This window comes from Meriones unguiculatus, chromosome 8 (genome assembly GCF_030254825.1).
Source record: "Meriones unguiculatus strain TT.TT164.6M chromosome 8, Bangor_MerUng_6.1, whole genome shotgun sequence".
In the NCBI taxonomy this organism is placed as follows: domain Eukaryota; kingdom Metazoa; phylum Chordata; class Mammalia; order Rodentia; family Muridae; genus Meriones; species Meriones unguiculatus.
The window spans coordinates 27,259,748-27,274,002 of NC_083356.1; the positions used below are offsets into that span (position 1 = coordinate 27,259,748).

Below are 14,255 nucleotides of genomic sequence, written 5' to 3' on the forward strand. Positions count from 1 at the left end.
GGGCAGAAAGGGCTAAACTTGACTGAGGTGCTCTGAGGTGGCAGGTTTTGGGTGTAGCATCCGTCCTGGGGGAGATGGTCAGAATACTGGGCTAGCATAGAACTCAGTTGGCAGCTATGTCCTTTCACGTAGAAGACCCTTTTTTAATCCCCTAGCACTCCATAGATGTGGTGGTGCACACTGAGAATGCTAGCGATGGGGAGATGGAAGCAAGAAGTTCAGGAATTCAAGGCCAGCCTTGCTTCCATAGCAGGTTTGAGGCCAACCTGGGCTACATGAGACCATCTGGAAAGAAAGAAAGGAATCTTAGAATTTTATGTGCAGTTGCAATGTAGACAGTGATATGCTGGGGTGAGGATGACCTTGAGGGGACCCACAGGGTGCAGGAAGTCTCCATCCCTGTCAGGTCCTTGTGTCCTGGGTACCAGAACGTGTTGTCCATGTAGGGGTGGCCTGTTGAGGGCTTCTAAGCTCTGATGTGCCTGGACCAGGGTGAGGGCCGCAGATGAGCTCAGTGAGGTGATTACCTTAGATCTGAGAAGCTGTAGAGCTTCTGAAGAGGAGGACATGGGTGTGTCTGGAAGGGCAGAAATATAGGTAGGCCAGCACTGAGGGAGGGTGCTGTCAGAGCCCTCACTGTGGGTCCTGGTTTCTGTCCCAGGATGGAGGGAGATGTAGAGATGTGTTCTTTCAGGGGTGTAGGCCTAGTCTCTGTGTGGTCCAGAGGGCGTTTGGAAAGCACTGAGGTTTGGGCATAGAATAATGTTAAAAGAAGGAAGAGGGTGGAAAAATCGTGTCAGGTCTAGCTGAGGCATGTGTACTTAGAAGGCTCATCTTACAGGGATTGTCTTGAGTGGTAACATTCTCTGCAGTTTTATCTTTTCTACCTTTTTTTTTTTCTGCTGTAATTTTTTTATTATAAAGGTTGAAAAGAATAAAGTATACGACAGCAATGGCTCCATCTCCACCGTGGGTAGAGAAACAAAGCCCCTTTACTCAGTGAGTGATACACACACACATACACACACACACACATTTCTGAGGGCCTGGACAGAAGGCCTGGTGAGGAGGAGGGACATCCAGGTCCCCCTGTTTCTGGGCCTGTAAGAGAGGGAGCGAGCATAGGTTTCTCCAGAAGGCACCATGACTTTCCTTGGTAGTGGTTTGTGGCCAAGCATAGGCCAGCATCCTGCAGCAGGGCGCCCTGTATAAGGACTGTCTGTCTACCACCCGCTGCCCGGGAGGAGTGGCTGGCCATTTTACCCAGGGCTGCCTCACAGCCCTCAGGAAACGAACTCTCCCCGGAAATGCTTATACGCAGTGCAGGTCTGGGCTGCTGACGACGTTCCAACATCATCTGGCACCCATCCCACTGCAAGATATGGGCAGGTGGTGGTAACCTAGGCTGTCAGGGCTGAGCCACAGGATTTCTCTAGGACCCTTCCGTAGGTGCCTGAGGGTAGGTAGAAAGATCAGTAAAGTAGCCCGTTCTGGGCCGCCACCTGCCTGCTGCACAGCCCTGGGAATGTGGTGTGGCCCTACGCCGCCTCCTCCTTACACCATCTGCTCAGTTTTTGTTTTGTTTTTTTTTTTTTTTTGCTAGTCAATCATGATGTGGGAGGCTGAGGCCCTTCTAGCACTGGGTCAGATCTGTGCTGGGGACCCAAGGCATTTCAGGCCTCGTGTAGGTGTCCCGTGGGTTGCTCCCAGAACTTACCTGTGACCCAGTACCTCCTCCCCACTAATTCAGGTTCCTTGTCTGGGGTTGGTGTTTGTGTTTGAACTGAGCACGCAGGCACAGCAAGTGTTTCCAGGGTGCAGCACTTGGCCTTTCGAGGCAGGCTGCAGATGTGCGTGAGCATGCACAGTGGGTGCTGCTGGAGGGTGTGGGAGGGGCAGCCCCAGGGACAGGAGTCTGGCATCCTCTGCCTTCCTGTACAGAGTCCCCAGTTCCCCGGGACTTTTGAGGCCACCCTCTGCTGCAGCAGGCTTGTTCACAGGCGCCTTTTTTGGCATCTGTCAGAAACACCAAATCTCTTGGTCTCCTGGACCCAGTTGCTCATACAGGAAGTCGATTACTCATTCTCTGTGTTTCCCTTTCGCTGTTTGTGATGGAGCTCTAAAAATGGAGCTCTAAAACAAATGTGCTAAGTGATCAGCAAGTCGGCAAACACTGGGTGCCTGCGCTGTTCCTGGCACCACGCTGGGACTGGGCCCTGGGAGTCTCCCTGCCAGGGAACCCTCTCTAGTTTAGCAATATCTAACTTACGGGTATCACTGAGGGGTTGAGGGCTGGCACCGCCCCTCCCCCTGGGCCTCCTAGGTTTCTTCCAATCATGAAGATCTGTGGACTTCTAGGTTAAAGATGGGATTTGCCTTCCTGGTCCCAAGGATTTCCTGAGGAGACGGAACTGGAAACTTTTTTTTTTTTTGAGAACAAGCCTAGGAGACAGGTTGTCAGTAGTATGACCCCGAGCTGCCTGGGGTTGGGGGAGGAGCAGCAGCAAATCCTTCCGGAGACCGTGCCCGGAGGGCAGGGCCAGCACACCAGGAGTCTTTTGGTACTGTTCCTCACTTTATCTTGGTATAATCATTGTCAGACTGGAGGAGTGTGAGGATGTGTGTGGGTAGGCCTGCTTTTTGCCTCCTCCATCTTGGCACATTGTGACCTGTCAGGTCCAACGCCTGCACCTCACAAGCCTAACTGCTCCCCTGAACTGCTCCTTTCTCTTGGGAACTCTGTGCTCACGCAGCTCCTCTCCAGGGCTTTAGGTCTGAGCCTCCTGCTTGTTTGGCAGTGTGCACTTGGGGCTCCCTGGGAGTGACAAAAATAGGCCTCTGGTGTCTCCAAAGAGGGATCCCAGTACTTAGGAAGAGGTCTAGGCCAGAGAACTTGGATGATCCGGTTGTGCTTCTGTATTGTATCTACATGGCTTTCTGTGAAGTGGCCGCGCTTTCGTTTTCCCCCAGAAGTCCTGGAAACAGTGTCTTGTGAGAGCACACTTCACAGTTTCCCCATTGCTGTTATTAATTCTGCCTGCAGCTTGAGCTGGTTCACAGTCGTCCTCCGTTCCCATGGCTGATGCATACAGGATAGGCTTTCAGGTGACCCGAGAAGTGGACCTCTGTAAATAAGCTTTGGCCAGGTCTAGGTGATGAGGACACATCAGCTGTGACAGAAGGGAGGAGCCTAGGTTCTTTCTCCGCCCCCCTCCTCCCCAGTGCTCCTTAAATTGCCTTTGTAAACTGGGGTCTTCCCATGCAGTGAGTGTGTTCCAGCTTCCTGACTGGATTAACTGATCCTGTGTTCTAAGCACCCCACCCCCGCGCCCATGCCACATGGACCAGTAGAGAACCCCCGAAAAGCAGGGACCACAGGTCTGTTTTCCTTTGGCCTGAAGGGAAGGGGCAGGGTTGTTGAGCTTTTCTATGTCGCTGTCAGGGCCTGTGGAGGGAAGGGTGGCGAATGTCCTGCTGAGCTGATGGAGCGAGCTGACTTCCTCCTGCTGGGTGATGCTTGTCCAGAAGGGCCAAACCTACTTGAGAAAAGCTTTTCATATGCTCCTGATCTTTAGTCTGCCCCTAACATGTTAGGGTCGTAAGAGGGGGCTGTTGGAGAGGTGCCTGTTTTACAAGCTGTGACTATGTCACCTCTAAAGTCATATTAGTGTAGAGGAGAGACATGATTGCCTTCAAGGAAACAGCTCAGCTCAGGGGCACTTAGGCTTTCTTGGAGAAAACAAAACAGAGTGAGCAAGCCCCCTGCCCCCCCCCTCCGACTCCCAAGACCGCTCACTGTGCTGTTTTTGGTGGGGTGTTTATTCCCAGTGACTGTCAATAGGGCTTGTGGAGTTTTAAAATGCGGGTGGCTTGTCTTTTGAAACAGGATATTTGAATGAAAAGTAAAAGTGGGTCTGTTAATGAACAAACACAGAGTTGTATTTTTCCTGAATACAGTTTGTGATTTGTCCTCTACTGGCATCGGAGTTGGTATGACACTGCTCCGTGGCTACAGCTAAGGTAGTTAGCGGAGTCACAGTACATGCCTGCAACTGCTGTGTGCACTCAGGCAGAGCCGGGAGAAGAGCTGCAGGCTGGACCAGCCTGTTCTGTCTCGTGAGTTCCCAGCCAGGTGCGGGCTGCAGAGCAGCAAGCCCTGTCTCAAATCCAAAGCCGAACAAAGCAGGATTTGAGGATTTGAGCAGCAGTGGGGACACCTTTACCTTGGCAATTCTGACTTGTGCCACAGATAAGGCTTGTCTGATGGGCCTTGCTTTCCTTGCCAGTAATTCCCTCTATTCCGTCGCTTCAGTTCCCCACAGGCAGCGCAGGTAAATCGAAGGATTGTGATAACCCGACTCAACCCAGCACGCTCTGAGTTGATGGTTGGGTTAATGTTAAAACGTCGGTCGCCTCTGAGCCGGGTGCAGTGGCGCATGCCTGTAGTCCCAGTGCTCTGGGAGGCACAGGCAGGTGGATCTCAGTGAGTTTGAGGACATCCTGGTCTACAAAGCAAGTCCAGGACAGCCAAGGCTGTGCAGAGAAACCTTGTCTCAAAAACAAAACAAACAAAACACAAAAACAAAAAACCTCATCACCCCTGGAAACGTGGGTTGGTCCTTTGCAGAGATGAGGTTCTTGAGTGGGGAGGTTTCCAGGGCCAGAGAGAGCCAGTACTTGAGAACCTGTGTGAGTCCATGCTGCCTATGGAAGTCAAACAGCACAGGTGCTGTGATCGCTGCTGGGGCCGGTGGGGAGCGGGTCAGTGTGCCTACATGTGTGTGTGACCACTGGAGCAGGAAGGCTGGACCCAGGACTCTGATGATTGCTACAGGTACCTTCTAGAGACTTGGAGTTTTCCAGTCCTTGTCTGAGGCCCAGCTTCCTTGAGCACTGGTGGAGAGTCCGTCAGGTGTGTCTGGGTTTCTGTTGCACCCTCAGACCTTGGGATGGAAGCACAGCATGACATGGCTGACCCCGGGATGTAATAAAGGGAAATGGAGGTAGAGGAGGGAGGGTGGGGATGAATTTACTTCCAGGTGATAAATCCTCACCTGGGCCTCGGTGGGGCAGTGGGAAGGGGGACACTGGTTAGTAATGGCTGGGTAGGGCTGAAATATGAACGGCTGAGTTCTTAGGCATCGGCACCACCTGGACACATAGGCTAGATGCTAGAGGGCCACAGGTTTTTGATTCGAGAGGAAGGATATATACTACATATGAAATGACACTAAGGCCAGGTATCTGGGAGAGTGCCTGGAAATGGGGATGGGATGCTGCCTCCCCTCCCCTAAGCCTCCTCAGGGTTCCTGTGCTGGGCCAATGCGGGATCTCTGCTGGGGAACACATATACAGGGATGGGGGCCTCAGGGGAAGAGGTGCACTGAGCAGCCTCCTGAGGGAGGGGGGAGGGCTAGGACCCAGACATTCTGTTGGAATGGGATCCTGGGAAGGGTGGCAGGCTACAGTGTGAACTTTCTCTGAGCCAGGAAGAGAAACAGAAGTCCCCAGCAGAGGAGACCTGTCTTGGTGATCCGGGAGAACAAGAGGGCGGGAGTGGGGGGTGGGAAAGAAGGGTTCGGCAACCACTGACCAGCAAGCTGCCAGAGGCAGGCACATTACTGTGTCCCCTGCCCCTGTGATGAGGTGGATTTGCACGGGGATGTCATGAGGTGGGAGAATGGATGAACAGAGGGGGAAGCAAGATATGGAGCACATGTAGAGGTATGGGCCTCAGGATCTGAAGGGTATGGGAAGGCTGGGGTGCACCATGATTCTGAGGAACAAGCCTGAGTCTTCTGTCTCCCCACTGTTTTCCAGTTCTTGCGTCTCCTGCTCCGGCAACATCACCCATCCCAGGATATGCCTTCAAGCCTCCACCTCGGCCGGACTTCGGCACCTCCGGGAGAACAATCAAACTGCAGGCCAATTTCTTTGAAATGGACATCCCCAAAATTGACATTTATCACTATGAATTGGACATTAAACCAGAGAAATGCCCGCGCAGAGTGAACAGGTACCTCAGCCCAGCATGTCTGCTCTTTCCCGTGAAGTTGTTATGATGTAGTCACATAGTTCCAACTTTTATCACCTTTTGTTATGTCCTGCCAACAGAAGACATGCAGCATCACCTCTTTTATCCAACATTGTCTTTTGAGATTCACCTGTGTTGTTCTGTATGATAGCAGTTACTCTCAGTGTTAGGAGGATTGCATTGAATTGTGTGTATGTGTGTGCAGTGCATGTGTGCGGGCCGACATATGCCCATGTTTACACGTGTATGTGGAGTCCTTAGGTCGGGCATCCTCCATCTTACTCATGGCGGTAAGTTCTGTCGTTTAGATCCAGAGCTCTCTGTTAAGCTGGTCTGTGATCTGGTTGGTAATATTCTTCTCCAGTCTGAAATTTGCTTTTTTTTTTTTTTTTTTTTTTTTTGTATTAGAGTTTTCTTTGGTTTGGTTTGGTTTTTTAAATAGTGCCTTAATGAGTAAAATTTCTGAGCTTTGTTGCAGTCCAGTTTCTGTACTTTAGAAATGACAGGTATTTCTCCCTACGAAGTTTGTGTGAAGAGAGGCCATAAAGATCCTCTTTTCTTTAGAAGAATTACAATTTGGGCTTTTGTGCTTGGATCTGTGCTTCATCCTGGAACTGCTTTTTGTGTGTAGTGTGAGATGAGGTATTATAGAGGCTTTTCTGTTCCTGTCTATTTATCACGGCACCTTTGAAAGGGAGGGTCAGTCAGCCATGCATGTGGCTGTTAGGGTACCTGCTTTGGTCTCTCTTTAGGCCAATAATTCATCAGCTTGTCTTGTTTATGGTGCTGGAGTTGAACCCACAGCAGTGTATACACTGGGCTAGTGCTCAGCCTTAACTCTAGGCTGGAACCTCACACTGCTGACTTCTCCAAGTTTGTTTTTCCAAATCTAGAGCTTTGCTTTGAATAACAAACAAAAACCCAAGAGAAAAATAATAATGACTGGGGTTAGAGGTTGGAATTTTTAAGTTATTACAGTTTTGAATTTAAACTGTTAGATTCTTTCTTTGCTTTCGTCACTAGCATCTTGAAATACCATTTTCCAGACACAGATGAATGACAGCAGGGAGAGTGCAGAGGTTTATTTGGGGGCAATGGACATGCATCAAACTTAGACTGATGGGATGGTGTCCAGGTTCCAACTCATTAATTAAAATCATTGCATTGTACGCTTTAAGGGTGAATGTTGTGTAAATGCGAATATGTTCATTCATTTCACAATTATGTGTACAAGTGTTTGCCTGTGTGTGTGTGTGTAAGTGTATGTATCATGTGCATGCAGTGTCCATGAAGACCAGAATGGATAAGATCCCCTGGAGCTGGAGTTACAGATAGTGTGGAGCCATCACATAGTTTCTGGGACCCACACCCTGTCCTCTGGAGAGCAACAGGTGCCTCTAAGCACTGAGCCAGCTCTCTAGCTCCAACCTTAGCATGATTTTTAATGAGGAGGGTTTGGTGTCTTTCTAGTTTACTGTACATCTTATTTCTTTACTTTCATTAATGGAATGTGGAGGAAACCCAGGATATTGAGCGTGGGCAGTGCAGCCCCCCCCCCCGTCCTGTTACTGATGGTGAGAAGTAGTCAGTTTCTCTTTAAGATGTCCTACTAGATAAAGAAATTTCATAGGGAGAAATCATCCTTATCTGCCAACAGTCAGTTAAATTCTGTCACCGCTGAGTTTGTGGTTGGTCATATCTTGCTGGTTTTTTCATGCTAACACATGTTCTTAAAGAGGAGCTGTGCAGCTCAGACTCAGGATGTATTCTTTCTATACAGAACTGGTTTGAATTTGTGCCTGTGGGCTGCAAGCCTCTTGTCCTGTCTTGTTAGATTTCTATGTCAGAGTTGTGGAGGAGCATATAATTCAGAAAGTTGTTCTGTGTACACTGTAAGAGCAAACAGTGTAAGATTCAGGGCTGGGGAGACAGACGAGTGGGTAAAGCCCTTTTTTGAGCAAGCAGAAGGAGCCTACATGAAGCTGGACAGGGTAGCTCGTGTCTGTAATCCCAGTGATTGTTTGATGGAGGAGGGCACAGGAGAGGCTAGCCTGGCCTAGTCTGCAAACGAGAGAGAGAGGGGGTGTGTCTCGAGGTGGTGGGTGATGAGGGCAATGATGACACTGGGCACTGTCGATGCCCCCTCCCCTCCATACACCCTATCCACACATAAACCGGAAGGGGGAAATATTCATGATTTGTGTAACTCCACTGTTAAATACCCCCTGAATTTGTCATTGCAACTGTTTGGGCTAAGAATTGTGTTTGTAGGAATTGGTTCGTGCAGCTTAAGTCTGTCCTCAGATAATCAGGGCACTGCTTTTTGTTGTTGTTGTTTGCTTCATTTTGTTTGTACTTGGGTAGTTTGTGTTCTCAAGGATTCTACATGTTATCAAAGTTAACTGGGTTTTCCAGCAGAACCGTTGTTCATGATGTATGTGTGTACGTGTGTGTCCATTCTTTATTTAAAAAGGCTTTTGATTAGACCAAGCTGGCCTCAAACTCAGAGAAATACCTACCTCTGGCTTCCAAGCACTGGGATCAAAGGCATGTGCACAGCTCCTTTTAAAAACATAACATGTGTTAGCATGGAAAAAAAAAAACACGACAAGATACGATCAACAACCAACTCAGCAGGTTCCATGGTACTCAATCCCCACCTCCCCCTTACATTTCATTATTTTTGCTTTGTTCTTTGAGACATGGTTTCTTTGTGTAGCCCTGGCTGTCCTGAAACTCCCTCAGTAGACCGGTGACCTCAAAATCAGAGATCTGCCTGCCTCTGCCTCCCAAGTGCTAGAGCCAAAGGCATGCCAGGCTCCATATTGTCTTTAGTGTCTGTGGGCCCTGTATAAAGCCCTTTTCATCCTGAATATTTTATGTTTGCTCTTCTTCCAATTAAATTTGCTAAGGGGTTGCAGCTTAGTCATCTTTACCCAGAGCAAACATTTTGCTTTGTTAAGTTTTCCACTTCTGTTTACTGAGCCGCTGTTCTTTTCTCTGCTCAGTCTCTGTTCGCAGGGTCAGTGTTTACTCTTTTCTTCTGCATCATCTTTGTGTACATACTTTCTTCTGAGTTGGTCTCACTTGTGATGCACAAGTTTGATTTTTATTTAGTTAAAAGAGCCCTGGGGTCAAAGGCATGGGGCCTAGCCCTGAGTCTATCTTGAGAAGCGTATCCTCTGGTGGGGACAGGTGTGCCCTGGTCTTAGGCTGACCTGGTTAGTCCTTTTAGCCTAACTCTGTACAGTCTTTACTTCCTTACTGGTTTATTTATTTCACATAACAATGATGTGGGCTTGCTTCTCTCATGGTGAGATTTCTGCTTCAAGCATTCTCATTAACTGTTGTATCTTTTTGTTTTTGAAATATTTTAAAATTACGTTTATTCATTGTCCCTGTGTATTGAGAAAGCTGTGCTGAGGTTAACTGGTGGAACTTGGTCCTCTCCTCCCCTAAGAGGGGCCCAGGGATACAGCTCAGGTGTTTGGATTCAGCAGTGAGAACCTTCACCCACCAAACCATTTCCCTGGCTCTAATTGTGTCATTTTTTCTTTTTCTTTTTCTTTTCTTTCTTTTTTTTTTTTTTTTTTTTTTTCTTTTCTTTTCAAGACAGTTTCTCTTTGTAGCCTTGGCTGTCCTGGACTCTTAAGTAAGCCAGGCTGGCCTTGGACTCAAAGATATCCGCCTGCCTCTGCCTCCCTGAGTGCTGGGGTTACTGGCCTGCACCACTGTGCCCAGCTTGGTTTTTGTTGTTGAGGCAGAATTTTACTATGGAGCCTTGGCTGGCCTGAATGAAGCTCTGTGTATTGACCAGGTTGGCCTGGAATTTGGAGATGCACCTGCCTCAGTGCTGGGATTAAAGGCGGGCACCATCACACCGTGCTTTTAATTGCTGTGTCCCAATGACAGACTAACCTCCAATAATAGAAGGTGTCTTCCTTTATATTTGATAATTCTTACTTAGAAGTGATTTATAAGCAAGCATGGTGGCTTACACTTGTAATCTTAACACCAGGAAGCCAGGAAGCCGGCCGGCCTGGCCAGAGGAATCATTCTAGTCTTCATCTACATAGAGTTGCATCTTTCTATGGTTCTCAAGCCTGGAGCTCAGAGTGTTAGGTAGCAGGCACCTTTGCCTACTGGGCCAGTTTGCTAACTCACCTTTTTTAAAATTTTTATGTATTGATTATGTATACAATATTGTATCTGCATGTATACCTGCAGGCCAGAGAGGGCACCAGATCTCATTATAGATGGTTGTGAGGCACCATGTGGTTGCTGGGAATTGAACTCAGGACCTCTGGAAGAACAGCCAGTGCTCTTAACCTCTGAGCCATCTCTCCAGCCCACCCACTTTTTAATTTAAAATTTTTATTACATTTATCCATATTGTGTTTATCTGTGAGAGAGACAGAGCGTGCGCATCCTGCAGTGTGCGCACGGAAGTCCAAGAACGACTTAGCAGAGTCGGTTCTCTCTCGCCCACTGTGTTGGTAACAGCAGTTGAACACCCTATGTTTCTGAGGTCAAGCCGGGTGGTGCATGACCTTAACCTCAACGTGTGGGAGAGGTCGAGGCAGGCATATCCCTTAAGTTCAAGGCTAGATTGGTCTACATAGAAGGTTCCAGACCAGCCAGGGTTACATAGTCTCTCTTCTTCAAACATTCACACAGAAGAAAAACAAGCTGGTTACAATAGTGGACGTGTCGTAATTTGTTTTCACGTTTTAAGTTAATTTTATTTATGTGTATGGGTGTTTTGTCTGTGTGTTTGTGTACCAGCAGAGGCCAGAGGTGGGAGCTGTGTCCCCTGGAGTGACAGACAATTGTGAACTGTCACGTGGGTGGTGAACTGAACCCGGGTCCTCTACAAAAACAGCCACTGCTGAGCTAACTGCCTCTCTTCTTATTTTTAATATTGTTCTCCCACCATGTGACTACAGCCTGCCCGTGTAAATATTTTGGGATTCCTGTTTCTCGAACTCTATGTTGGCCTTTCAAGGTATATGGGACAATACTGGCTTTCATTTCTTGAAGCTTCTTTCTCCCTCTTCTTCAGAATTGCTACTCTTCGCGTGCAAGGCCAGGGATCTCTACGTTCGGTCAGAGGGCTGTGAGCTAAGAATCAGGGTACTCTGATTTTTTCAACTGGGATAGTTTTTACTGCTTTTCCTCAAACATCATGTGTGCACAAATGAGTGAATGTGCCTGTGGAAGGCAGAGGTCAACCTGTGTGTCATTCCTTAGCACACCCCTGTTTCTGTGTCAGGGTCTGTCACGTGGTCCCAAGGCTTACAGATTAGACCATGCCGGTCTGCCTGTGCTCTCCCAGAATCCAGCTGTCTTTGTTTCTCCAACGTAGTGATCAGAACTCAGGTCCTCATGCTATGGCAAGCACTTCACTGACTGAGCCATCTCCCAGGCCCCCTGAGGACGACTTCTGGTTTCTGCTTGTGGACAGCCCATCTCACTCACTCATTGTTGAGTTTCCTTTCCGAGAGATTTTGTCAGAGCGCAGGCTCTCCCTTAGGCTGTATGCCACCTTTGTGGTTGGATCACATACCCACACCGTGATCTTGGCTCATCTGTGGGGTGTACCTGACGTGGCAGGGTGTTGAGGGAATCAATCCAGTTGCCATTTTCTTGGCCTAAAGCTCTCCACCCCTGCAACTTTGGGTCTGCCGCTTTGCTGGGCTCCAGAGCCAGGATGCCCAGTAAATGTGAAGCCAGTGGCCCACCGCCAGTAACTCAGTCCCCAAACAGCGACCTTCTGTTTCCTCTAAACATTTTAAGGCAAGAGGCTAAGTCCAAAGCCAGCTGCATTGTGGGAGAGCCTTAATCTGTGTTGCAGACTGTCTCCAGGGGTGCTGGTGCCCCCATGCTGGTGTACCTTCTGTACCAGCTGCTGGAGGAGGAGAGCCTTAGGACTCTTGTTATCTGACTTGCTGAACCAGTGTGCCTAGAGTGTGTTACACATCAGGCCCTTTTAATGTGTTCCTGTAACAAGTATGTTTCTCCACAGAAGCCATAGCTGTCAGTGCTGAGGGTCTTTCTGGGTCTTTTATATTGTCTCAATGAAGATTGATAATGGGTGTGTCAGTTTGCTTGCTAGCTTCCTGGAACAGAAACCTGTTGGTCTCAAATGTTGTAGCATATACCCTCTGGACTAGAATAAGGGTAGGCAAAGGCACTCTTGTCGTCTGGGCTCTGTGGTTCCCATCAGGCTCTTGTCATGCCATCCACAGCAAGCAGAAAGCCCTTTCTGAAAGGAGGCGTGACTCAGGCTTACATCAGGCTCTCGCGTGTGGCTGGCAGTGGTCACGTGCTGTTTTATGGACTCTGCTGCTCTTTGCCTGTCATGTCTGTAAGAAGCTGAGGTTGCCATGGTTTGAACTGCGTCAGCTCAGTCTCTCAGCAACTGAGGGGCCTGCGTGGTGCGGACCGAGGCGAGGACCAGCCCACTAGGCTTGCAGATAATTATGAGAGCTTCTGGCTGGTTAAATATGCAAACCTTTAACGTTCTTCATTTCACTGTTAATTGTGGTGGGCCATAAGATTATGGTAGTCAATGTGATGTAATGTCAGAAACAGTGTTGTGCGCAATTGTGGGCTCTCCCCTTGAAGCAGGCCAATGTTTAACTGTGTTTGCACAGGATCCCACTTCCATCCCTAGTGGAGAAGCACCCAGCAGGACAGTTTGGCAAAATGGGCTCAGCAGGAAGGTAGCTAGCTGAGTGCTAATTTCATGCTTTCCTCATGTCATGGGCATAACTCTGCCTTGCTGCCCTCACTCTGCCCCTGTCTTTGTCTCTTTCCCATTGTTCCATGCACAGCAGACTGTGAAAGCCAAGATTAGCCCAACTGGGAGGCTTTGATAGCCAGAGATATGTCACTGTTCGTGCTATGACATCATGCACCCACCTTCCAGCAGGGACACCTCAGTCTTGCCTGCCGTAATACGAGATAGCTAGGCCTCATGTTTCTAGAGGGCATGGCTAGACTCACAAAAAATATAGTTACTGCCGAGGAAGTAGCTCATCCATCCCTCTTTCCTCCTGGCCCTGATTTCAGCCCATCTGTGGCATAGTCTGCTTTACAAGTTTAAGAAGGCGGTTGGGTACATACATTAAAGATACTGCATATCCTCTGGCCTAGTATTTTAGTTTTAAGTGATTATCTCAAAAGGATAGGTAGATACATTCCCAAGTTTCTATCTATAGGTAATCAATAGCTTACCTGGATGTTGTTATAGCTTGATTATATCTATATTTATATGTGTTGTACATAGTAGTTAGAAGATATCCTTAGGGGTTGGAGAGATGGCTCAGAGGTTAAGAACACTCACCGTCCTTCCTAAAGGTCCTGAGTTCAATTCCCAGCAACCACATGGTAGCTAATAACCATCTATAGTAAGATCTGGTGCGTAGGCAGAATGTTGTATAAATAATAAATAAAAACTTTAAAAAAAAAAGCTTAAAAAAAAAAAGAAGATATCCTTAAGACACATAGTAGGGCTAGGTGGTATGGCGCACACCTATAATCAGGATGCAGAGGCAGGCGGATGGATCTCTGTGAGTTTGAGGCCAGCCTGGTCTACAAAACAAGTCCCGGACAGCCAAGGCTACACAGAGAAACCCTGTCTCATGGGGTTAAAAAAGAAAGATACATAGTAGGACATTATCAGGCTCCAGATAGCCTAATGTAAAAGAATAATGATCACTGGAGACTGTGGCAGTGAATTTCCCAGCACCCACACCAAGTAGCTAACAACCATCTGTAACTCCAGCTCCAAGGAATCCTTTGCCTTCCACAGACTCTGTCCTTGAATGCACACACCCACACGCAATACATGTAATTAAAAATAAAACAAAAATCTTTTTTAAAACAAAATATAAGAGCAATTTAAAAAAAAATTAATGTGTCTGTGTGGCTGTATAAAACTGTGGATTGTTCATAGTCTTGTGTGAAAGCTGGGGTGGGAGGCAGTCTGAGCAAGTGTTTAGCTTTGTCTCACAAAGCGTGCGGTAGCAGAAAACCTGCATAATTAGAAATTAACTGAAGTATGGCTTTCTTTTTTTTTTTTTAAAGAGACTTCCAGAACTGTAGTGAAAGTAACAGCAAGCACATGCCAGTTACTGCACAGCCCTTCCCAGGGGCCAGGAAGCTGGGTGTAGAAGAGGGCACCTTGCTCTTGGAGGCCCTGGGCTTCAGTGTTTCC

General features: G+C 48.1%; 1 protein-coding gene across 1 annotated transcript in view; it reads left to right on the forward strand.

Annotated features, from left to right (window-relative positions):
- The window catches only part of Ago2 (argonaute RISC catalytic component 2), an 82,371-nt gene that overhangs the window by 28,211 nt on the left and 39,905 nt on the right, over positions 1 to 14,255 (forward strand). Inside the window, exon 2 of the mRNA XM_021629060.2 lies at positions 5,821 to 6,016. Within this exon, the coding sequence (XP_021484735.1) occupies positions 5,821 to 6,016 (196 nt within the window). The remainder of the gene's footprint in view (positions 1 to 5,820; positions 6,017 to 14,255) is intronic.